Raw genomic sequence first — 24,689 nt, forward strand, 5'->3', positions numbered from 1 at the left:
TTTTGGTGCATTGTCAAATAGCGACCAGAACGTGTGAAAGAATTGGACATACATTTTTAAAAATTGCATGAAAAACACCACATGTATAATGGAGTGACAACAAAATGATGGCTTAAATACAATGGAAATTTACTGAAAGACAAAATGAAAGCATTTGTCCGTTATGGGTTAAGGAAAAAGCTTTACAAATTCGCTTTACATTGTGGCTTTTTGATGTATGGCTCCCATTTCTAAAATGAAAATTGGGTCGCAAACGGTCCGCAGGACACACTTAGGACACTCTGTCCTAAGGGGTCATATTATGATTTTTTTCTATATTTGAAACACTTCCTTGTGGTCTACATAATATTTAATGGTGGTTCTTTGGTCGAAATGTTGCATAGATTATGTTTTGCAGACCATCTTTAAGCCGCTTTCTGACTGTCTTTTGAGGACGCACTATTTTGTGGGAGGTCTTATTTAAGTGCCTCCACTTCGACAGCGTCTTCTTCCTGTTTTTAGCGCTTCCGAATGTTGTCTACAGACAGATATAAATTCAAACTATACGCTACTTTGTATTAGAAATGGCAACAGCTGGGGATGCATGTGCATGTACGAGCCAATCTGTCCCACAGCAAGGGGATAGAGAAAAAGGAAGAACATATTGACTACAACACTGGACTACAACAGTGGACTCGGACAAAGCTCTTCGGGTAAAACTTGACCATAAATGGAGGTATCCACTCACGCCACCAGTTGGAAAAACGTCCCAGATTAGGCAAATTCTTAACGGCTCTTTTAGAGGAAGTATGATGGAAGGCAAGATTGTTTTATAAATATCTCAGCCATGCTTCCATTGTTTGATTTCACATTTCCAGGATTTATGATGCAAATCCCAAATACACAAAAAAGGTAACAGGAAAGAAAAGTTGGTTTTGCATAATAGGTCCCCTTTCGTGTATTTTTTTTTTTTCATCTGGGTCCATGAAAAAAATACCAGTATAAAGTGAACCCAAGTATCTTATTTTGTTGTTTACTAAACCACAGGTGTGAATGTAGCCTATGTGACACATGCTCATAACTGCTGCAAGGACTTCACACTAACCATCAAAGGAGCTAAAATATTAATCATCAACCCTGCAGAGGTGGGTGCAGGCTGAGTAAGTGAGGTATCGAGGGATTAAGAAACAAAAGGAAGAACCACACCTTCTTTCAGAGATTGAGGCTTCTTGCAGGACTGTGCATGAGAAGCTTCAGAGGGACATCTCCATGTTGGCGACAATCGGAACTTGCCCTTATTTAGATACCATTTGTCTAACATGGGCATCCAAACAATGAGTCTAATAATGGTGTCAGATGTCACACCATGGCTTCTACTGGTGATGACTATTTCACCCTGGAAACACAGAAGCTTAAGTATGGTCACAGTTTGAGGCAATCATCTTCCATTTCCAATCAAAACACCATCACACATGTTGAGAAAATGTGTGTTTATTTATGTTACTAATAGGAACACAAGGCGTTGGGTTTAATTCAGACATCTACATCATAATGTGTCACTATGACTGAAGAGGCTTCTTTTCTCATCCGACCCTTATCACTGAACTAAAGATCTGAGATGTTGTGACATAATTCATATCCAAGCCTTCTGCATTTACTAGAATATAATGTAATAAAAAAGCAAACATGCCCGGCATTTGGGCATTGTATTCCTTGTAGAAAATGCAGTTTGGTAGTTAAATAGCACTTACAGAGCTGATTAAATAATTTTTTATAACTGTGGTGGCTGATGTGACAGTTTAGAGGTAATGCTTATCATAATAAAACAAATACATTAGTGGCACAAAGTTCTGTTTTTAAGTTATACTGTATACTTGGGGGAGGGGGGTTCTTCCGCTAGTATAAAATGAACTGAAAATGTTAACTTTTACTGTAGGAATCAAGAGCTGCCGATGACCGCGCTGAGATGAGCCTGCTGCTCTGGTGGAAGAGACGTTGCAGCTCCTTGGAAGTCCGCTGCGTGCTGCTGAGCGATTTGCTTCAAAAACGCTGCCAGCATTCGCTGTGTTTCTACCCGATAAATAGAGCCAGAGTTGAGAAAGCTTTAAATGCATCCATAGAGCGTCAAAAGTTTAGAGATAATTGTGTGTCTTTTTATGCAACCAAACAACATTGATTTGCAACCAAAATATGTTTTTGCAACCAAAAATATTGGATTTCAAATCACAAAAAATTGGACATGAAAAAACAATTAAAACAAAAAACTACAGTTTTGGGGCTTCAAATCTCTTTTTGAGGTTTGCAAATCTTTTTCTATGGGTTGCAAATCCTTTTTTGTGGGTTGCAAATCTATGTTTTTTTGTTTGCAAATTTTAGTTTTTTTGTTTGCAAATCCTTTTTTTGGTTACAAACCCTTATAATGGTTACGACTCAACTTCCATCTCTTGGACGGTGGCTCTTTGAAACAAAATGTTAGAAACCTTCTTATTGGCCAGTATCACCCACTGCTAATCTTTTGTATTTTCCCTCTAATTGTGTTGAGGGTGGAAGTAGCAAACAGTCTCGCCAATATGGTCATTCTTAGAGACTGAAAAATAAAAAGGCTTGCAACCCCTGATTCCACAGGACACGTCTCGGCTGCACTGTGTAATTGCAACGCCGGCAGACTCTTTCCGATTTTATTCAAGGCAATGTGCCCATTTCCACAGCCTGCGGTACGGCACCACCATGTTCCGGATCCATGCGCTAAATATACGCAGAGCTTCCATTTTTTCTCTTCGCCGCAACACGGCGGGTTAATTTAGCTAAAATCTGCTTGTGTGGGATAGGAAGTCATGCACAAGCGCAAAATACATTTTATCGGTTACTTTCAAAATAAAATAGTCTGTCTTCAAGGTGGATCGTATTTTACACTTTTAAACGTCCTAATGGGCGAGGACGCACATGAAGTAAACTATTCAAAGGTTTTCAGAGCTAATTTCACCTTGTTGATCAAAATGCTGATTCTGAAGGTCCAAAATTAAAGAATCATTAAAATAATCATAATCATTAATGTTACTTTTTTGTTGTTGCTAACTACAAAAAAAATTAAGTTGTCGTCCTGCAATGGTAAACTGTTGTCTTTTTCAGTAGTCAGGTCAAGGCCGCCACAGACCCGCCTGTCTGTAGATAGTGAGGGATGGCAAAGCTCAAGACGTTCTCTGGCGTTTACTTCAGTGTTTATTATATCACATGATTATGCCAGATTCACAAGATCTCGTAAAAGTCTGTGCTATTTCGCTGCACGGCAGAGCTGTAACAGAACGACAGTGGTAACAGAATGGACAGCAGATGGCGCTGCCGGTCCACGGCGATTATGCACCATGGCAGACAGTGATACCTTCTGTGAAAATCACGGGCAATATATAATTCAAAAAATGCCCCCACCCCCACAAGATTGAAGTTGAGTTGTAATCCAACAAAAAAATAATTTGAAACCAATATAACAGGATTTGTTATTTAAAAAATATTTTCAAAAAAGAAAAAAAATGGTTGCAAAAAATATTTTTTTGGTCACAACTTGTTTCTGTGGTTGTGAATGTTTTTTGTTTCGTAGCATAAATAGACACAAATGTCTCTCCATACAAAAGCAGCTGCAACGTTTACCTTCATCAACCTCCTTGTTGCCGAGCACGTGACAGGTTGAGCTGATTATTGGTTTCATTAGTGTCACCATCTGGAAGGAACCAAAGATTAGGAATTCATGCCCAAACTATAGCTAGTTAATAACCTTCTCGCCCAATAAATAAGCATTCGGAGCAAAAAAAAAGTGAGCGTGCGTTACCAGAGCAGGACTGTGTGAGTACAGCAAGGCCAGGCAGCTATACACCGTCTGGTTCTCTTCCAAGTCCTCTTTCAGAGGAAGACGAGCCACCAGAGCTGGGACAACCTGTCAGAGAAGACAGAGTAGAATTTTAATATTTAAAACTGGGAGTCAGGTAAGTCGAGAACATAAGTAGGGGGACTATGAGAGCTGGAATTATCAATTTATAGTTATTCTTACTTTATAACACATTGGCTATTATAGTCATAAATACTATCATAAATTGCTCGACTGTTTTTAAGGACCAACAGTAGATCCTCGCCTATTGTTTGGCATTTGCTCTTCCACATACTAGCAGATGTATTTTCTCTGCTTTAAATTGGTTTGACGGTGGTTAATAGAAGTGCTGCAGTTATCCAGCAGAGGGCGCTGTCTCACATCTAATTCCCTCAATATTTACCACAATACGCTGTATTTACCTCAACTTGAGAGTGTTTTAAGAGCTGTCTATCGGCTAATTGTTATGTACAAGTTGCGAGCAAAACATTTAGTTAAAAGCATCCCCCGCCATTAATTGTAGTCTGGTCTTACTAGCTAGCACTAGCTTGTACTGTAGCTAGAGAGCGACATAACTTTGTTTTTCCAACCATGGGAAGGAAGAAAGTGAGTGTAAAGGACAGTGCTGGAAAAAAAGTGGATGATATTCATTGAATTAAAGAAAGAAATCATCAAAAATATGACCGAGCGTGGAGCCAACTTGGCGAAGCCATTCGAACTATAACTCTGCTAATCGGCCCTGTGCCGAAGCAGAATGAGTCTAATGCCAGCCAAGAATGTTAAAATAATATCTAAATGGCAGACATTTATTCATGAAAATATGGAGAAGCTGCTGATGGTGTGTTTGACGCAGAAGCAGCTGAAAGGAGAAACCGTAGAAGTCCACTCTCCAAGGTAAATGCTGTACATTATTAACACATTTATTCCTTAAACTACTGTAGTTGTTTGTGGTACATTTTATTGTATTGTTTTTATACAATAATTATTTAAAAGGTTGTTTTGCTTTTAAAAGGCATGTTACCTGTTAAAAATGCAATTTTTTAATGCTGTTCAGTGCTGTTTTGTTTTTCATTGGGAGAATGATGTACAAGTGTTTTGAGTTAAGAGCTCTGTCACAGAACTAATTACGCTCGTAAGTTTAGTTACTACTGTACTGCATTACTGTATGCCTGTAGTTGTTTGTTAAAAGCATTTAATAAAACTGCGACTAATAACATAGGATTTAGAGAATAAAAAATTTGCATTTGCTAGATGTATTCAGGGTGCCTCCATTATTGGCATTTTTTTTGCCATTTCTAGAGGGTCTTGGAGCTTAAGCCCCACAAATATATTTTGTACTGCAAACATGCAAGTCAAATTTTATATAAATATTATAATGTAAAAATAGTAGTTGCTCCAGTCTAGAGGCTAAGCTTGAGATGCAACGTCACCTGCTCCAGCGGGACTATGTCCACGTTGCTGAGGATCATCCTGCAAAGGGCAGCACACAAGTTGTCGATCACCCTGCGGTCGGACTCTTTGGACAGCAGGTTGGAAAAGACCGACAGCATCATGGGGTAATCCCTGAGGAAGACCCCACTAAGGAAGACACTTTCAGAGGATATAACATTGCACCTAACCATGCACCAATCAAAAAAAGGATACGGGACGACGGTAGGACCACCTGCTTGGGCAAGACATCCCAGTCCGAACACGCTGTTGTTGCGGACCTCCGCGTCGCCGTCCTTCACTCCGGCTACAAAGACTGGGAGAAGTCTTTTGGGGAGTCTGCCAGCCAGTCCTTGACCTCCAGGAGAGCTGATAAGAGCCTGCAGAATTTCCCCAAGTGTGCCGATAGAGAAGGACTTTTCTGCCACGGTACATGATGCTTTCTTTGAAGAACAAGCAAAAAGCGTATACACAATTTAAATTAGCAGTAAAATTGATTTGAACATGTAATTAAATATTGATTTATTATATTGTATGGAGTAGGGATGGGTAACTTTCACATTTGAATTGATACAGTACCAATCCCCGCTACCTGGGAATCAATACAAATATTCTATACTTTTGGGTGTGTTTAAATGTGTTAATATACATATATATATATATTTTTTTTTAAAGTAACAATTAGCTGTCCAGTTTTCATCTTGTTTTCTTACACATTTCTCATTTGCAAATACTGTAGTATTATATATAGAAGTCTTTACATGTAGTTGGAATTCCAATGTATGAGATAACAATAGTATATAGTTTATGGCGTGTTGCCTTGGCCAGGAAGTAGTCTTTGCCATTAAATTGAATGTGCCAGTCTTTTCCTTTGTTAAGCCCTATAAAGTGTTAATACTTTAAATATTGTACTTATTACACACAAGCTTTTGGATTGTAATGTCAATCTTAATTGTAGTTAGCAAATTTGGAGGTGTTAAAATCGCCATGTAAAACAGCTGATGTTAATCTTCAGCATGTCTGCTTGTTTCCCAGACAGGTCCTTGAGTCGCTGCGGGGTTTGCAACTGGACGTGACATCATGGGTAACATAATGTATTGAAATGCAGCATTGTTTGATTCTACATTAATCGTTTCCCGCTCCTACCGACAAACTTCGGCTGGAAACCATAAAAGTACCAAATTCAGTACCCTTCCCTAGCATTAAGTAGCCAAATGTTGCAATTCTGATTCTATGGTTATCATCACAGTTTTCATCTTTGCCATCCCCTTACCCTTCTGTGTTGGCATTACAAAAAAAGTCAGTCCAGACTCACAGTTTTGCTCATGATGAGAGGCAGCAGGTCATTGAGGAAAGGAGCGAAGCTGTCCGCGGGCACGGAGGCGGCCAGTATGGGGATGCCTTCACCCGCAAACTCTTGGAGCATGGCGTCGTACTCCGCCTGAGCCAGGTAGCACATGAACAGATTAGTCACATCAGCAGGAAGTGTTAAGTTAGATTATACTAAAAGGTTAGATCAGCGATCCTTAAACTGTGGTACGGGCTCCATCTAGTGGTACGCCAAATAATCACTTAATTAAATAATCAAACACAGTGTTACTGTTCAAACAGTGTGTAATGTTACAGCGGCAAAAAAACACTCTGCTTTATTTTTAATGAATATTTAGGCCTACTACGTTCCTGGGTTTCAATGTTGGTCATTATGGTGGTACTTGGAGAACCAAGTGTTTTCTGAGGTGGTAATTGGTGAAAAAAGTTTGAGAACCATTGGGTTAGATGTAAGGCTGAAACGACGCGTCGACGTAGTCGACGTCATCGGTTATGTAAATACGTCGACGCCGTTTTTGTGCGTCGACGCGTCGCATAATTACGTCACACTACCGTCATGGCGGAGCGCAAAGCAGACTGTGCGAGCGAGGGGAAAAACGCACGCCAAAAGTCGTCAAAAGTGTGGGAGTATTTCAATACACAGCCTAATAATGTTGTTGTATGCACACTGTGTCGAGCGTAAATGGCCTATCATAGCAGCACAACGGCTATGAACGAACATTTGAAAAGAAAACCATCAACTTGTCAATCGTCCGCGTTAGCATACGTTGTCATCATTACACAAAAACATGAATGTGTCATTTGTATCTGCTAGGGGTGTAACGGTATGTGTTTTGTATTGAACCGTTTCGGTACGGGGCTTTCGGTTCGGTACGGGGGTGTACCGAACGAGTTTCTAAGCTAAAGCTAACTTTAGCTGCTAAAGTCTTAACAAGTTGCTTTGCTCCTTCTGCGGCTGCCTCTGTCTCAGCACGCAGCATTGTCCCACCCATACAACCATCTGATTGGTACACACGCAGCATTGTCCCACCCATACAACCATCTGATTGGTACACACGCAGCATTGTCCCACCCACACAACCATCTGATTGGTACACACGAAGCATTATCAGCCAATCAGCAGTGCGTATTCAGAGCGCATGTAGTCAGCGCTTCAGCGTGGAGCAGATAGGTGTTTAGCAGGTGAGCATCAGGCAGCGGACTCTCCCCAAATGATAATAAACACCTCCCAGTCAACTACTAGTAACATCACTATGAGCCCGTTGACCTTCTAGAAACTTAAACTGCAGCTCAGCTCACTCGCAGTCCTGGCTTGAGGTGAAGGCTAATTAGCTCTCAGTTCCAGCCACATCGACCCCTTCTGAGCGCCTATTTTCAGCTGCTGGGAATATTGTAAACAAGAAAAGAAGCAAAGCAAGTAGACATGCTAACCTTTCTTCATTACAACTGTTAGTCACTCACTGGAATGAGTAGAATTGGTTATTGTGTACTGTGTTGGACTGGATGTTTATTTTGCACATTTTAAAAGCAATACTTAATGTTTACAGTCCTCCAGAATATTTAGATTGGCACTTTTTTGTATTGATGTTTATCTTTATTTTTGCACATTTTAGCAAATAAGCAATACTTTCACTTTTGTTGAAATGTTTACACTTTTGTTACAGAATATTTCGTTTTGCACTTTTTTGTATTGGATGTTTATCTTTATTTTTGCACATTTTAAAGCAAAATAAGCAATACTTTTACTTTTGAAATGCTTATACTATTGCAGAATATTAAGATTTGCACTGGATGTTTACTTTTATATTTGCACATTAAAAAGCAAATAAGCTACTTTTAATTTTGTTAAATGTTAAAAGTTTTAAATGTTTACATTGTTACAGAATATTTTGTCGTGTTGTTGTCAATGTTGACTGAGTGGCCATACTTTTTTTTTTTTGTAAATAAAAGCCATGCCTTTTGAAAAAACTGGCCTACTTTTATTTTTTCATCTTCATTTTAAATAAAATAAAATAAAAAATAATCGGTAAAAGGAAAAATAATCTATAGACGAATCGAAAAAATAATCTATAGATTAACCGATTAATCGAAAAAATAATCTATAGATTAATCGATAGAAAAATAATCGTTAGCTGCAGCCTTAGTTAGATGTTATGAGTGGATATGTGGTCAACCTGTTGCTCTTCATCATCAGCATCATCACTGTCCTGACATGCTGTCTGTACAGAAATGAAAAATAATATGTATAATTGATATTGCAGCACAATAACTTGATCTTGTGCAATTTACTGATGGCAGTCTTCTCCTCACCTTCTTCTTGAGTACATCGCGGATAACATGGCTGATCTCCTTGAGGCGCGTGGGGTCCTTGAAAGCCTCCTCCTTGCAGGCCTTTAGGACAGCATTCATAGTTTCCAGGATTGCCATCACAACCTGGCGCTCGGGCTCTGAGCGCACCGTCTCCAAGAAGCATGGCAGCACCACATCTAGCATCTTCAGTAAAGCTTGATAAAACGATGTGATTTTTAAATAGTCGCTTTCTTGGCACTTTTTCCAGCTTTATGGTCTACTGTATGAGTAGTATGCACATGTGGTACCTTGTTGGTTCAATTCACTGGGATTCTCTTTCCACACTTTGTGTTGTGCTCTGCAGAACTGGCCCAGGGCCCCAAACGCTGCTCGGCGAACATCCTCATGTGGATACTTGACAAGATAGGTATTTTTAAAAGAATGAATGAATAGTTCAAGTTCACACAAGTAGGAGGTGACACTGCATTTGGCACTTACGTCTCTCAACTCGAAAACTTGCTGAAAGCTCGACTCCAGGAAGGGCTGGAAAGCAAGACTTAAAAGGAAAACCTCAACATTAATTAAAAAAACAAAACTGGAGATGTGGCATTTAGGGATGCAGTCGAGGTTGGAGATTGATAAATTCAAGCTAATCTATAATAGCGATACATTTTGGTAAAACATGCATAGTCTTTTTCCATAATACTTTCAATGTCAGTGAAATAACTTCCTTAAATGGGGGCGGTATGGCGTAGTGGGTAGAGCGGCCGTGCCAGAAACCTGAGGGTTGCAGGTTCGCTCCCCGCCTCTTACCATCCAAAATCGCTGCCGTTGTGTCCTTGGGCAGGACACTTCACCCTTGCCCCCGGTGCCACTCACACCGGTGAATGAATGATGAATGAATGAGTTGTAAAAAATGAATGATGGGTTCTCACTCTGTGAAGCGCTTTGAGTGCCTAGAAAAGCGCTATATAAATCTAATCCATTATTATTATTATTATTATTATAAATAATACAGGATAATAATTAATTGATGTATGGTGTCTATTAGAGTGTTTTAGGACATTAGAATGCAGTACATTGCATTTATGTTGTCAGTGCTATAGTTTAATTTAAACATCATACCCGGTGTTGAAGGCCAGCTCTCCCAGCGCATCACAGGCATCCTCCTTCTCGTCAATGAAAGCGTTCTCCACACTGAACCTGGCACATAAAAAGAAGACTGAGGAACTGTTGATATTTTATAAATTTTTTAGAACTTATGCTCAATATGTACCCTGCAACATCGTGGACATCCGTCTGGGGCTCCTCTTCCAGAAATTCTTCTTTTTCCTCTTCCTTGTCATCGTCGTCATCGTCGTCGTCCAGTAGGACAAACGTCTTGTCCTCCCCGATGTGTGCCTGCAAACAGCAAACTGTAATCTCAGATTCAGCTTTTACAACATGTATTATGTTGGACGCTTCATACTGTGATGCCTTCATTGGACTTGAGGGCAAGTAGCATGATGGTTGTAATGGGAGGGAGGTGAGGAGTTAAACACTCTGGGCTGACTGTAGACACAGCTGAATACAGACTGTACCTGATGGAGACAAGAAGTCTATAATGTCCAATGTTTGAAACTGGGAGAGGGCATTAAGCAATAACAGTAACGTACGTGCAGCGTCTTAGGTCGGGGTCATCTATAGAGTCTGTGAGTTTCAGGCCCAGTTGAACGCACTCAGCAGCAAGAGGGCTGAAGACATCTTTGCCAATGGTCCGAGCAAGCACAGAGAGAGTGTCTACAAACAACAAAATACTAATAAATGCAAATAAAAAGTGAATACCGCTATTGTGGAGTCCACCTACCCAAAGACTGGGTTTGCAGAGCCCTCATTTCCTCTGTGGTGGTGGTCAGGAAGCCCTTTAGGCTTTCAATCACTGGAGGGAAGTAAGGAACCAGCAGCTCCTTGGCAGCATTGGCTAGTGAGAAACAAAATGTTAGGTGAACACCAAAGAGCTTTAGTTCTCCCCATACATTAGTTTATTTTTAGCGGCCCGCTACTAATTATTTTACTACCGGTTTACCCTTGCTTGTAGACACATTTAATGGGATGGTTTCTTAATGTAGCTTGTTGTTACAACTCTGTACAGAAGTACTCTGCTTCTAAACACACCTTATAAGCACCTGGTCTGCCAGAGCATAAAAAAAACATTGCAGGAGGAATCAGTGCTCCCAACTTAGCTTAGCTTATATTCAGCGACTATTCTGTTTTTCCAAAAAAGCGACTAGTGACAAATCCAGCGACTTGTTCTGGTTATTGGAGACTTCAACATGGAAGAAGTCTCACTCTTCTCAACAAGCAGCTGATGCTGCCCACCTGTTTTTCACTATTTTGCCCACTTTTTGTCCCCTATAAAATCCATAAAAATTACATGCACATGTGTCAATGCATACTATGCAAATTACCCTATGACATAATACCATGCATCAACCCACCGCCACATATATAATGCAGTCCTGTGGGTTTCAGAACACAGGAAGAGGAGGATGAGGATGAAAAAGACTGTATGCTATGTTACAGTAATTTTCAATTTTCAATTTTTCGTTAAATTTGTGAATGAACACAAGCGCCTGTGTAAATATTAAATGTTTAAATGTGTACACCTGCAGCCTATAGACATGTGCGGCCTATATGTTCACAAATTTGGCCAAAAATTAAGTGGGTGAGACTTATAATTTAGGTGTGCTCTAAAGTCAGGAAATTATAGTAAAAAAGTTTCAAATACAAAATAATTAGCTTCATAATCATCATCAAACTACTAATACTGGGTGTCCAAAGTGCACGCCGGGGGCCAGTTGTGACCCACTGCCAATCTTTTGGTTAATTCTAAAAATAAATTTACAAAAAAAAACTAAAATGGGGAAAAAATGCAAAAAGGCTTAAATGGGAATTGCACTTTTTTGGGAATTTTGCCTATCGTTCACAATCATTATGAAAGACATGACAACGATGGATTTTTGTTTATTGCATTATAAATATTAAATAATAGTAAATAAAAGTCTGCTTACAGCAGAACCAATGGGAGCTGCACTATTCCACAAAAATGTAATAAATAACCATTCAAAAAGCACAAACAATACTCCATTTACATTTCATGACTTGAATATTAACTAAGTATTAGTGATGTTGTTATTATAGGCATTAAGGCAGACAAACTATAGCGGCGCCGTGTTTACTTCCGTGTCTCCCTATGTTTACATCATCGAGTGGTCTGCTGTTTCCTCGCTTCCTTGCTCTCTTTAAGTTTATTGTAGATCATAAATCATGCCTCTCACCTGCACAGAAGAAGTCTGAGTAGGTATTCCGACAAGTTAGTACACTTTTGACAGCTATTTTAGACCCAAAACTGACGAGGACGACACGAGAAGACGCTTGGTCCCCCCTCCCTTTTCTTTGTGTGGCTTATGAGTCATTCATCATCTCAAGGGGAACATATGAACATTGTAGCAGTCGGCATCATAATGACAGCAGACATTGTACAGTAAGTGATGTTTTATTATGTTTGTTGGCTCTCATAAAGTATGCAGTGAGTGATAATCAGTGGTGAAAAAAAAGCAAACATTGTGATGCGTTTTCAAATTAATGCGCTGCGCATCCTTAAAATTATCAAAATACGTAAATATTAAATGTTATAATAAATGTGCCTGTTACTACATTTCATGTACATTTACAACATGTATATAAAACCTTAATGGAGGTGTTTGGATGTTTTTTAAGGGCTTTGTAGGCAGACTTGTACAGCTCCCATAGGCTCCATTGTAAACAGACTTTTGATCGCATTTATTTAATATTTTGAATGCAAAAAAAACCAAAAAACTGTCGTCATGTCTTTCATAATAATTGTGAACGATAGGCAAAATAAAATAAAATAAATCCAGTTCCCTTTTAATGTATGGACTAAAAGGTTGAAATGTGGATGTTATTTTTTCTGGAACTTCAAAGCATATTGTTTTAGAGTTTTAATGTTTTGTTTTTTTTACCTAATAAAAAGTTTCTAAATAATCCCTTATTCAGCTGTACAATATTGGGCAGTATTTTACAGTATATGTGCCACAATGTGATTTTTTTTTTGCATGTCCAGGGTGTACCCCAGCTTCCGCCCGTGTGCAGTTGGTATAGGCTCCAGCTCCCCCCTCGACCCCGTAAGGGAAAAGCGGTAAAAATGGATGGATGAATGAAAGGGAATACTCTGCCTTCAAAGTTTTTGTATTTTATTCAGTAAACTCACCTATGGCGCCAATGGCAGACACAGTGAGCTCTTTGATTTTCAAGCTGTCCGAGCTGTTGAGGGCAGACAACATCGTGTCCATCAGTGTGGGAAGGTAGGGCTCAATTTCTGCTCCTGGTTCACGCGCACACAAAAATATTAAATACTGTAAATCTTTTCATAAAATAATTTCCTATATCTAAGGGCCCCTCTTTGAAATTCTCAGCACTTTACGCCCAATTCGGCATATGTAAAAGTTAATAACAGGTTGATCAACATGGTGGAAAGTTTTTTGTTTTTTTTCTAGCTTACCCAAGTTCTCCAAGAAGTTCTCCAGCGCGTAAAAGGCCTTAGTGACATGGCCAACCTTGGCCTGGTTCAAGGAGGAAAGGTAGCCCAGCAGCAAAGGCATCAACTCCTCACAATATTTACTAACCTCTGGCTGATAAAAAGAGAAACATGTTAAAACACTAACATATTAAAACTGTTTTTTAAAAATAGTTAATGGTGCTCTAAATTAAATGCATCACCTGTAAATGTTCAGAGAACTGTCCCAAGGCAAAGAGGGCGGCGCTGCGCACCACCTGATTATTATCAGAAAGACTTTGGCAAACCGTATGCAGCACTGACGACAGCATCCTGCAATAGCATTGATATTAACACACAAGTACATGCATTCACAATATGTCTAATATACCATCCCTCATAAACTTATATTTAAGAGAAATAGTCCTACTTGGTGCGTATATGATCTGCACATCCTTCAGCCAGCACAGCGAGACACATGAGGCCCCCCTTCCTCTGATAGGGATCATCACTGGCAAAGCAGGTCTGAGTCAGCGGCATCTATGAATGAAACAAGTTAGTATCAAACAACCGTATTGACCCACATACAAGACAACCACTATTTTTCTCATAAGATACAGCAAAGAGCACACAGAAAAGCAGAGCTTCCGTGCCAGCAAGCTGAGAGTTCCTGGTTCGATCCCGGGCTTTCACCATCCGAGTCACGTCCATTGTGTCCTTGAGCATGACACATCACCCTTGCTCCTGATGGGTCATGGTTAGGGCCTTGTATGGCCGTTCACGTCGTCAGTGTGTGAATGTGTGTGTGAATGGGTGAATGTGGAAATACTGTCAAAGCGCTTTGAGTACCTTGAAGATAGTAAAGTGCTATACCCATTTACCATTTAATTGTGTAGGTACAACATTTGACCTTCTGGTTTGCGCGTATAAACTTCTAGACCCCAAATATAAGACGGCCCCACTTTTTGTGTAAAATTACAGCAAAGAACATGAGGAAATGGCAAGTATAAAAAAAGAAAAGTCGCTATTTCTGCAAAACAACAGCCTGTTTAATTACAGAAAAGAGCAGAGAAAATCCCCAATATATAAGAGAAAAGTCACTGTCTTGGCACTGCAATGACCTTCTGGTGTGCATGTATAAACCTCTAAAAGCCAAATATAAGGGGACAAATATTTTCCTCTAAAATTATAGCAAAGAGCTGACAATAATGATAAATATATAAGAGAAATCACTGTCTTGGCACAGCAATGACTTTCTAGACCCTAAATATAAGATAGATAATATTTTTCAACATAAACAAAGAAAAGGTGCTGTCAGTCTGTTGGTTTGCATGTATAAACTTCTCAAAGCCAAATACAACAACCATTCTTTTGCTCTAACATTTCAGCAAAAAGCAGGTAAAAATCACAAATGTATAAGAGAAAAAGTGCAATGGCCTGTAGATTTGCCTGTTTAAACCCCTAAATCCCAAATATATATAATGTTCAGATTGTTTTCTAGATAAAAATACATATTTTATTCTGTTCTAATGAAGACATCAGAAATATATTCAGGATCACCTACCAGATGTTGGAAGAGCTTCTCTGGAGGCATACGGAGCGCCATAGTGTCAATAATCTATGAATTGACAGAAACAAATGAAAACATTAATATGTTTTATTAAAATAGACTTGGTAGCAACACATACACTTTTCAAACCTGAGCAGCACAATGTTTGGGATTGTCATTGTCTGTGCCGTCTCCATCTTCATCTTCCGCATCTTCCGGGTCCTCCTCACCAGGCGGTGGCGCTGCAGTCAAAACGGGGAAGATGACCTGCAGAATTGGTAGCAGCAGCTTCTGCTTCAGCACCGCCTACAGCGAGGAAAAATATACACAAAACAATTTTTAACAAATTCATATAAGCATCGTTGCAGTTGACGTCTGACCTAACCTTGCTCTTTAACTTGATGAGGAAGGCAATGCAAGAGAGAGCTTTAACTCGCAGGGAGTCAGTCAGTGTGGGGTCACTGCCCACCTTGCAAGGAAAACACATTCAAAGTCAAGCCTCAAATTCCTGCAAATGAAGACAAAGTGCTTACTTCTAAGCAGAAGCGAACCACGTCTGCAACGTGAGGCACAATGATGGACACCTCGCTCTCCATCAGCTCGTTGAACACCTCCATGGCGTCGCTGGCTTGGCTCTAAGGGAATGCAGTACACACAGCACTGCCGTGGTAAAGAAACGCCAATAAAAAGACACACACAGCATTAACGACTATACCTGATCGGCTTTAATGAGATGTTTTAGAGCCACGATCACACTGGGGATGATGGCGCGCATTTGGTTCTGAAAAAAAACCAAATTGCATTTATTATTTATAACCACAAACATTATTCGAATGATAATCATATACAAGAGCTGTATGGAAAATGTGTTACAGAACTGTTGTTTGAAACATATGCTGTACATACAAAGGGCATCTAAGTTGCAGTCAAGTTATTATGCATTATTACTAAAATTAACAGAATTTCAAGCAGACGGAAAATAATAGCAGATTAAGCCATTGAATTGAGTTTCAATGAAAAAAGATAGTTCTATTGTTCCTAAGTTGTATTTTTTTAAATGGCTATAGTCAGTCTTTATCACACATATTTTAATTTTATTTTATAATGACATGAACACAATATTTTAGAATCAAAATTGTTTTATTTATTTTTTTAAGTAAAAATTAAATGGACAAATAAAACCTGAAATATAATTAAATTAAAATAAAATTTAAATAAATTGAATTTGAAGGGAATAAGCGGTAGAAAATGGATGGATGGATGGCATTTTAGTAATGACAACTATTTTGGAATTCTGATAATGCTATTAGTCAGTCATCACAAATTTAAATTTATTTAAAAAATAAAATACAATTTACATAAAATAAAAAACTGAAGTAAAATAAAATACAATTTATATTGAACTGTAGCAGTTTGTTGTATTCTATTTAGTTAAAGACGATTTCATGTTTTTGAATTCTGATGATGCTATTATTCAGTCTTCATCACAAAAAAAACACTGAAACGAAAATATATTGAAATAAAATTCAATTATGATAAATTGAATTTGTTTTATTTTATTTTACAGATGACAAGTAAATATTTGATTAAATTAAAATACAATAGAAACTAAAATAAAGTAAAATGTATATTAAATCAAATTACAATAGTTTGTTTTATTCTATTTTAGTAATAGCAATAAATATTTAAAAAATAATGATAGTGCATTATTCAGTATTCATCACAAATTTGTATTAATTAATTAAAAAACAATAAGAATAACATTGAAATAAAATAAAAAAAACGGATATAAAATAGCATACATTAATCCAAAAATAAGGACAATCATTGTTCTTCTCTTACTGTAAAAATCTTTAAAAAAATAAAAAATAAGTAAGTTTCCACACACAAAATGTTAATCCCAATACAATATTACACGTAATGTTGTGTACTAAAAACACAACATAGTCTCACCATGTGTTCGGTGCCCGTGTAGGTCGTTATGGCGGTGAGGGTGAGGATGCAGTAGTACAGGGCAGTGGGATTGTTGTGGTCCTTCAGCACGGTGCTGAAGAGCTTCAGCAGCTGGCAGTAGTGAGGCTGGAAAGGCTCAGGGTTGGACTCGATCACCTTGTTAAGAAGCAGGAGTCCGACCTGCATGCGAAGGAGGGGCGTTTTTGTCTTGTACCTGAACCATGTGTTTTTAGAGGTTTTGTCAGAATGGTGCTGAACCTGTCTGTCATGCGGGTCAACACTCTTGGTAGATTGATTGAGGAGCTCCAGCAGGGCGGGCCAGCTGTCGGGCGTCTCGTGTTTGACCATTACCGCGCACAATTGAGACAGCGAGTGCTGTACTGTGTGTCTGCAACACAAAACGTTAAGAGTTAAATGACAATCAACGGTTTTATGCTTTTAAGGGCAATTTTTAGTGGCATTTTTCTTATCAAATGTTTTTTGGGGAGTGACATGCAAATGACCCTTCTACTTTATTGCAATAAAGGGGAACTGCGCTTTTTTTAAAATTTTGCCTATGATACACAATCATTATGAAAGACATGACGACGGATGGATTTTTCTTAATGCATTGTAAATATTAAATAAATGTGATCCAAAGTCCGCTTACAATGGAGCTTATGGGAGACTTTCAATTCTGCCTTTAGAGCCCCTAAAAAACATCCAAACGCCTCCATTAAGGTTTTATATATATGATGTAAGTATATACAGTCGTGGTCAAAAGTTTACGTACACTTGTAAAGAACATATTGTCATGGTTGTCTTGAGTTTCCAATAATTTCTACAACTCTTATTGTTTTGTGATAGAGTGATTGGAGCACATACTTGTTGGTCACAAAATACATTCATGAAGTTTGGTTCTTTTATGAATTTATTATGGGTCTACTGAAAATGTGACCAAATCTGCTGGGTCAAAAGTATACATACAGCAATGTTAATATTTGGTTACATGTCCCTTGGCAAGTTTCCCTGCAATAAGCGATTTTGGTAGCCATCCACAAGCTTCTGGCAAGCTTCTGGTTGAATTTTTGACCACTCCTTTTGACAAAATTGGTGCAGTTCAGCTAAATTTGTTGCTTTTCTGACATGGACTTGTTTCTTCAGCATTGTCCACACGTTTAAGTCAGGACTTTGGGAAGGCCATTCTAAAACCTTAATTCTAGCCTGATTTAGCCATTCTTTTACCACTTTTGACGTGTGTTTGGGATCATTGTCCTACTGGAACACCCAACTGCGCCCAAGACCCAAGGTTTCTCATTGTCATCCCACTGGGTTGAGTTTTTTCTAGCCCTGATGTGGGATCTGAGCCGCGGATGTCATTGTGGCTTCTGCAGCCCTTTGGGACACTCGTGATTTAGGGCTACATAAGTAAACATTGATTGATTGATTGAGGAGACTGTCAGAAAGCAGCTTGAAAATGGTCTGTAAAACATAATCTATGCAAAAGTTTTACCAAAAAAACAATATTACATGTTATGTAGAACCCAAGGAAGTGTTTTAAAGCCCCACTTAGGAACTTTCAGTTTTGGTTGATTTTGGCGGCAATGTTTTGCCCGCAGGAAGACCAGATTTCCCATGATGAACAAACCAGCGCATAGCGTCGTAAATCGTCAGAAACTACTGTCACCTACATACAAACTGACACGATAATACCCCAATAAGTCAGTATGACAGATATTTCCTCAGTAGGAACCTACATAATTTACTAAAATTTAATATTTGCCGCTTGCAGTCATCGCATTGTTTTTCCTTTTATACAGTGCTTTTGAGTTTGTTGCGTGGCTGGTCGTGTCAGTGTGGAACTGCGAACTATCAAGCTGGTGTAGATTTATTGCTACCACACAAATTTCCGATAGCTAACATTAGCATGATCATTTTGATTTAGTAAAGTGGGAACAGAGCCAAGGCAGCATCAGTCTTAAAATCCATCCTCGTCTTTGAGCTGACGCCAGCGAGGGAAAGCAGGGCCAATGTTGATCCTTGACTGTCCCTTTTTTCCGGGTTGCCTCCTTTTTCTTTTTTGTCTCGTTAGACAAAACTTGTCGGTTTTTTTGTTGTTGTTTTGCAGCTTTTGCCACTGGAGCAGTATTTGCACGTAGGCGTTCGCATCGACTTCCGTCTTTGGAACGAATTGGTAAAGGGGTGAGTGACGTATGCCGTAAAGCAAGTGAGCACATTTTGTAGTTTTTTGTGTGGCACGGTTGCACTCCTCAAAATTGCTTAGTGCCAGTAAAAGTGCTATAGACCCCTTCTGGCCATGACAGAGGTGTCGTGTCATTCAAATAGTTGTAAGTCCATGTATCATCCCACATGTTATGCAAATATTTTATGAAAGTTGAAAAGTTACTTGGTGCTGCTTTAAATGTAGGAACAATGATAATATGACTCCAAGTGTTTGTGTAACTGTTAAATCCAGATCTTATGCCTCAGACGACCACAACATAGCCACACTTCTAACAGAAGCTATTGTCCAAATGTCACAACAATACTGAAAGGGAAGTGTGATCATCTTGTGGGTGCAAGTGTACCCAATGAAGTGTCCATTCCTGTATATGAAATGTTTGGTAGCTTACTCTGACTCTTGCATGAACGCCTGCAACACCACCGCCTTGAGGCTGCGTAGAGAAAGTAGACAAATGTGTCACCAACTCATCTTAAAATCAACAACAGTCTTTCCAGCTGACCTTTCTCTGTCGGCAGGGCTTATCTTTATCCACCGTTTCTTCACTCTCAGCCTCAGCATCACCGCAGCCGACTGACGGACCTAGGTGAGGCAAATGATGATGAAAGACATATTTTGGACATGGCACATACGTGCCACTTGTTATAAATACTTTCCAGCGCATACCTGAGGGTTTTGGGAGCCACTCATGACAGCACAAAGGGCAGGGATGATGGCTGGGTCTTTAAAGGCATGCTTCAGCTTGATTGTGGCCTAAAAAAGGGTGTAAACAACACAGATCAATGCATACAAAGGAAAGCATACATATGTATGTGTATATATAAATATATATATATATGTATGTATGTATATACATATATGTGTGTGTATGTATGTATATGTATGTATGAAGCTAGCTTATGTTAGCCATTTGTAAAAGTAAGACTTCTATGTCTTACCTGCTGAATAACGGCATTGTCAGGCTGTGTCATTTGTAGGAGGATCTGCTCAAGTTCTTCGGTCATTGTCAAAACTGGACGTTGGGTCGAATACCCTCAAAAAGCAAAAAATATTTGTAATAATACTAAATATACTTAAGTTATGTTCTCTTGGTGTGGCTCACAGAGGCGAGTCTCCAGTAGCTACAAGCTATCAAAGGAAAATATGGGTTTGTATCACTTGGCTGTTACTCTGTTCGTTTTTAGGCGGATTTCAATGAATTTGCGGTGTTAAAAAAGTGAGTTTGACAAGTTAGGAAGCGATGTTAGCAAAGCTTTAGCCTCAGCTGACAGCATGCAGGGAAGACCCAACCTGCAGTGCAACGTGAGCGGCGTTAAAGGGACAGGAGGCTTTGTTACACGCATAGAACTGAACAGCGCCCCCCAGCTGGATTGGAGTTCTATGTACAACAATATCAACCGCTACTTTATTTAATTTTTGTTTCTTTTACATTATCAATCAAATCTTGGAGGATGATTAAGAGTACAAAACCCCTTAAATTGATATCTTTGTTAAAACTTTTAAAGTGATTTAGGTAGCCCCTCTTCATATTTGTATTGTTATTATTTAATACTCTATCTGTATTTGCTTTTGTTTTCTTTACTTTACATGTTTCGCTGATGTTGATAGTGCCTTGACATTTGTGTGCATTATAAATGTATGTTTGTTGTTCAATTTAAAAAATCAATTGTTTAATTTGCATTTTTATCAGATTTTAATTATGTATGTACTTTTTTTGTATTAATATTCATCTGAATACAAAGTTTGTCCACCATATCATCCTGATTTATAATGTTTATGTGTTTTAAGTGTTTATGTGAAAGAGTGCTAAAACATTCTACTCATGTAAAAGCAAAGCGTGCAGAAGTTTTACTCAAGTAAAAAGTACACAGCTAAAATCTACTCAAGTTAAAGTAAAAATAGCAAGTATTTTTTAAAATGTACTAAAAGTTACTTTTTAAAGGGGAGGGAGTCTCATGTTTTGCACACAAAAAAGCAGAAGGTAAATAGGAGTGTCAAAAGATTTTCCACTGAGGGCCTACAGAAAAATCAAAGGAATTTGTAAACCACGTAGAAATGCTGAGAAATTGTACAGTATTTCTATTTTTAAGAACAAACTGCCTGTATCTCAACTTTGTGGTATAAGTTAAATAGCAGACTTTGACCTTTTCCCAACCTATTTAACGATGAAATGCAACTTTATTATTTGTAGTCGGTTTAATCTTTGTTTGATTGTTTCTCATAATATCATGTTATTCCTTTAATATTTCAACTATATGCTTTTAATATTAAATGTTTTCCTCAAAATATTACAATTGTATCCTCACAAAATTTTAACTCATAACATTTTAACTTGTTTCCCTTATTATTCTGAGTCTGTTCTAATAAAAAATAATGCTGTTTTGTCCATTTTTGGTTGTTTTTTTTAAATCCAGTGTGTGAATTTTTTTTAATCATGATATTATTGTTCCCATACTACTTGGATTTTATTACCAAAATATCCTTACTTCTTCCCAACCTTAATAATCAAAAGAGTACAAATGTATTATTTTGTTGTGTTTGTTTCTCATAATAATAGCTACCAAACAACGTATTGTTATACCCCAAGAGGGACAAGCAGTAGAAAATGGATGGATGGATATTTATACTTCCAAAATGACATTAATTTCCTCATAATGTTATAAAAATATGTTTTCTCCTAAAATTGCAACTTTTTTTCTGTTAATATTACGACTTCATTCTTATAAAATTACTGCGGTGTTCCCTTTTTTAATTGTTACAATGACCCTCAAAATGGCCGTCTGCTGGACTTTGGACATCCTTGAGAATTTAAATCCTAAAAAACACACAATGAAAACAAAAAAAAAGCCATTAAAACATTACAAACAGTTTAGTTTCACATAATATTCTTTAAGTGCTTTATATTTCAACTTTATGTGTTCAAAATTACATTATTTTCTCATAATATTACATAATATCTGACTTTTTTCTCTTATTATTATAGCTCATAAAAATATAAAAAAAATTATTTTAGCTGTTGTTGTTTTTGCCAAACATTTAAACTTGTATTTTTTCATAATATCATGACTTTATTCCCATTAAATTTGAACTTTATTCCCACAATGTCCCAACGTTTTCAAAACCTTTTTTTTCACACCAATTGGAACCGTATTACTTTTTTTGTTTGTTTATCATAATATTATTTACAAAATAACATATTTTTTTCTTTTTTTTCTTCTAATATTACAAGTGTTTCTATTTTTACTTTAATCTCATAAAATTACTGGTTTTTTCCCCCTGTTTTAGTTGTCTTGTTTAATTGTATTGTTAGAATGTAATGTATGATCCCCAAATGGTCACCTGTTTTGAAACCCCAGAAAATTTAAATTATAAAAAACCACAATAAAGTTAAAGTACCAATGATTGTCACACACACACTAGGTGTGGTGAAATGTGTCCTCTGCATTTCACCCATCCCCTTGTTCACCCCCTGGGAGGTGAGGGGAACCCCCAATTCCAACCCTTGATGCTGAGTGTCACACAGGGAGGTAATGGGTCCCATTTTTATAGTCTTTGGTATGACTCGGCCCGGGGTTTGAACTCACAACCTACCGATCTCAAGGCGGACACTCTAACCACTAGGCCACTGAGTAGGTAAAAACTGAATTAAGTCATCAAAACAAAAATGTTTTGGTATGATGCAGTGTTGTTCCATATATTTTAAACCAAACCATTCAGCATGTTTTTATACGTTTCTTGTTTGAATTAGAAAAATTAGAAGTAGACGGTAAACTATAAATACAAATGCAATCTTTTAAAAACTACAGGCTGGTTTGAGACAAAGGGGTCTTCTGAGCACATTCAAATGCTAATGTCAATCACACACAAAAACACATTCTGTCTCGTCACAGATTCTAAATGTTGATGGGGCCATCAGGCTCATCATGTCACCTCTAAATGAATCATTACCACATCAATAGCACCAAGTCGGGAGCAACACAAACATCAACTTTGATGGAAACGTACCGCCTAATCTAAATCATCTTTATGAAAAGGAATTGCAAATGAGGTCTGTCTTCATTTGCAGTTTGTGTCGACAAGTTCAAAGTGGGGCGGTGTTGTTTGTGTGAATGGACTCATGAAAAACAAGTCATTATGTCACAAGGAAAGATGCTTAAAACTGCTATTTTTACTTTTTTTAACTGTATAATGTGAAACAAAATTAGACAACAACGGTAAAGGCGCTCACACACTTAAAATGCATACACTAAGAGCTCTAGTAAATTAATTTTTCTAGGTGGGGAAACAACATAAGTCAGACATTTGATCACATTGATCATCTATCGCAAAGGTTCTCAAATCGGAGTAATACTGTAGTGTCCTTAGGGATATTTGAAGGCGCTACAGCGTGTATTTGAGGGGGAAAAGTATATATCTTGAAACATAAAGAACTTGAAAGCGTACCTTAACACAGTGGTTCTCAACCTTTTTTCAGTGATGTGCCCCCTGTGAATTTTCTTTTAATTCAAGTACCCCCTAATCAGAGCAAAGCATTTTTGGTTGAAAAAAAAAGAGATAAAGAAGTAAAATACAGCACTATGTCATCAGTTTCTGATTTGTTAAATTGTATAACAGTGCAAAATATTGCTCATTTGTAGTGGTCTTTCTTAAACTATTTGGAAAAAAAGATAGGTTTTTATTTATATTTATGAAGGATTTTTGAATTGTTGCTATTTTTAGAATATTTTAAAAAAATCTCACGGTATAGCTCGGTTGGTAGAGCGGCCGTGCCATCAACCTGAGGGTTGCAGGTTCGATCCTCGCTTCCGCCATCCTAGTCACTGCCGTTGTGTCCTTGGGCAAGACACTTTACCCACCTGCTCCCAGTGCCACCCACACTGGTTTAAATGTAACTTAGATATTGGGTTTCACTATGTAAAGCGCTTTGAGTCACTAGAGAAAAGCGCTATATAAATATAATTCACTTCACTTCACCCCTTGGCATACCTTCAAGTACCCCCAGGGGTACGCATACCCCCATTTGAGAACCACTGCCTTAACAGACCAAAATACTTTGTTTTGCTCTGGGGGAGGTCAAAGGTCAGTTGTCCACCTCAAAACAACACAAAACAGAGTGTGGGCCTAAAAAACATGTTTTATTTTTATTTTATTTAATGTGCAATAAAATATGGTATATATTACTGAGAATCAGCAAAATAATCTGCCAAATTGCAAAAGAAAATTCTCGCCATCTCTACTTATTAATGAAATAATGAGCATGACATGACATGCCTTACAAATGATTTTCTGTATGTATGGATAAGAGTATGTCGAGATGAGAGTTTGTTTCTTCGATCCTTCCATCCATTTTTCTTCCGCTTATCCGAGGTCGGGTCGCGGGAGCAGCAGCCTAAGCAGAGAAGCCCAGACTTCCCTCTCCCGAGGCGTTCCCAGGCCAGCCGGGAGACATAGTCTTGACCTGGGTCTTCCCTGTGGCCTGGTCAGACGTGCCCTAAACACTTCCCTAGGGAGGCGTTCAGGTGGCATC

At 38.2% G+C, this 24,689-nt stretch overlaps 1 protein-coding gene across 1 annotated transcript; it reads right to left on the minus strand.

The window, feature by feature from the left end:
* Positions 1-1,454: 1,454 nt before the first annotated feature.
* On the minus strand, positions 1,455-20,511 carry ipo4 (importin 4). Its single transcript, XM_062021236.1, has 30 exons — positions 20,101-20,511; positions 19,829-19,915; positions 19,665-19,744; positions 19,554-19,595; positions 17,200-17,329; positions 16,942-17,121; positions 15,704-15,769; positions 15,522-15,623; positions 15,374-15,457; positions 15,139-15,294; positions 15,004-15,057; positions 13,870-13,979; positions 13,664-13,772; positions 13,446-13,575; positions 13,155-13,268; positions 10,731-10,844; positions 10,540-10,663; positions 10,353-10,464; positions 10,161-10,285; positions 10,010-10,087; positions 9,383-9,440; positions 9,193-9,298; positions 8,906-9,099; positions 8,770-8,814; positions 6,582-6,707; positions 5,483-5,709; positions 5,269-5,401; positions 3,803-3,907; positions 3,625-3,694; positions 1,455-2,049 (listed from the first exon to the last, which is right to left on the minus strand). Exons 1-30 carry the CDS (start codon positions 20,164-20,166, stop codon positions 1,919-1,921), a joined length of 3,258 nt encoding a protein of 1,085 aa, XP_061877220.1. The 5' UTR covers positions 20,167-20,511; the 3' UTR covers positions 1,455-1,918.
* Between the last annotated feature and the right edge of the window lie 4,178 nt (positions 20,512-24,689).

This window comes from Entelurus aequoreus, linkage group LG15, assembly GCF_033978785.1.
Source record: "Entelurus aequoreus isolate RoL-2023_Sb linkage group LG15, RoL_Eaeq_v1.1, whole genome shotgun sequence".
Taxonomy (NCBI): domain Eukaryota; kingdom Metazoa; phylum Chordata; class Actinopteri; order Syngnathiformes; family Syngnathidae; genus Entelurus; species Entelurus aequoreus.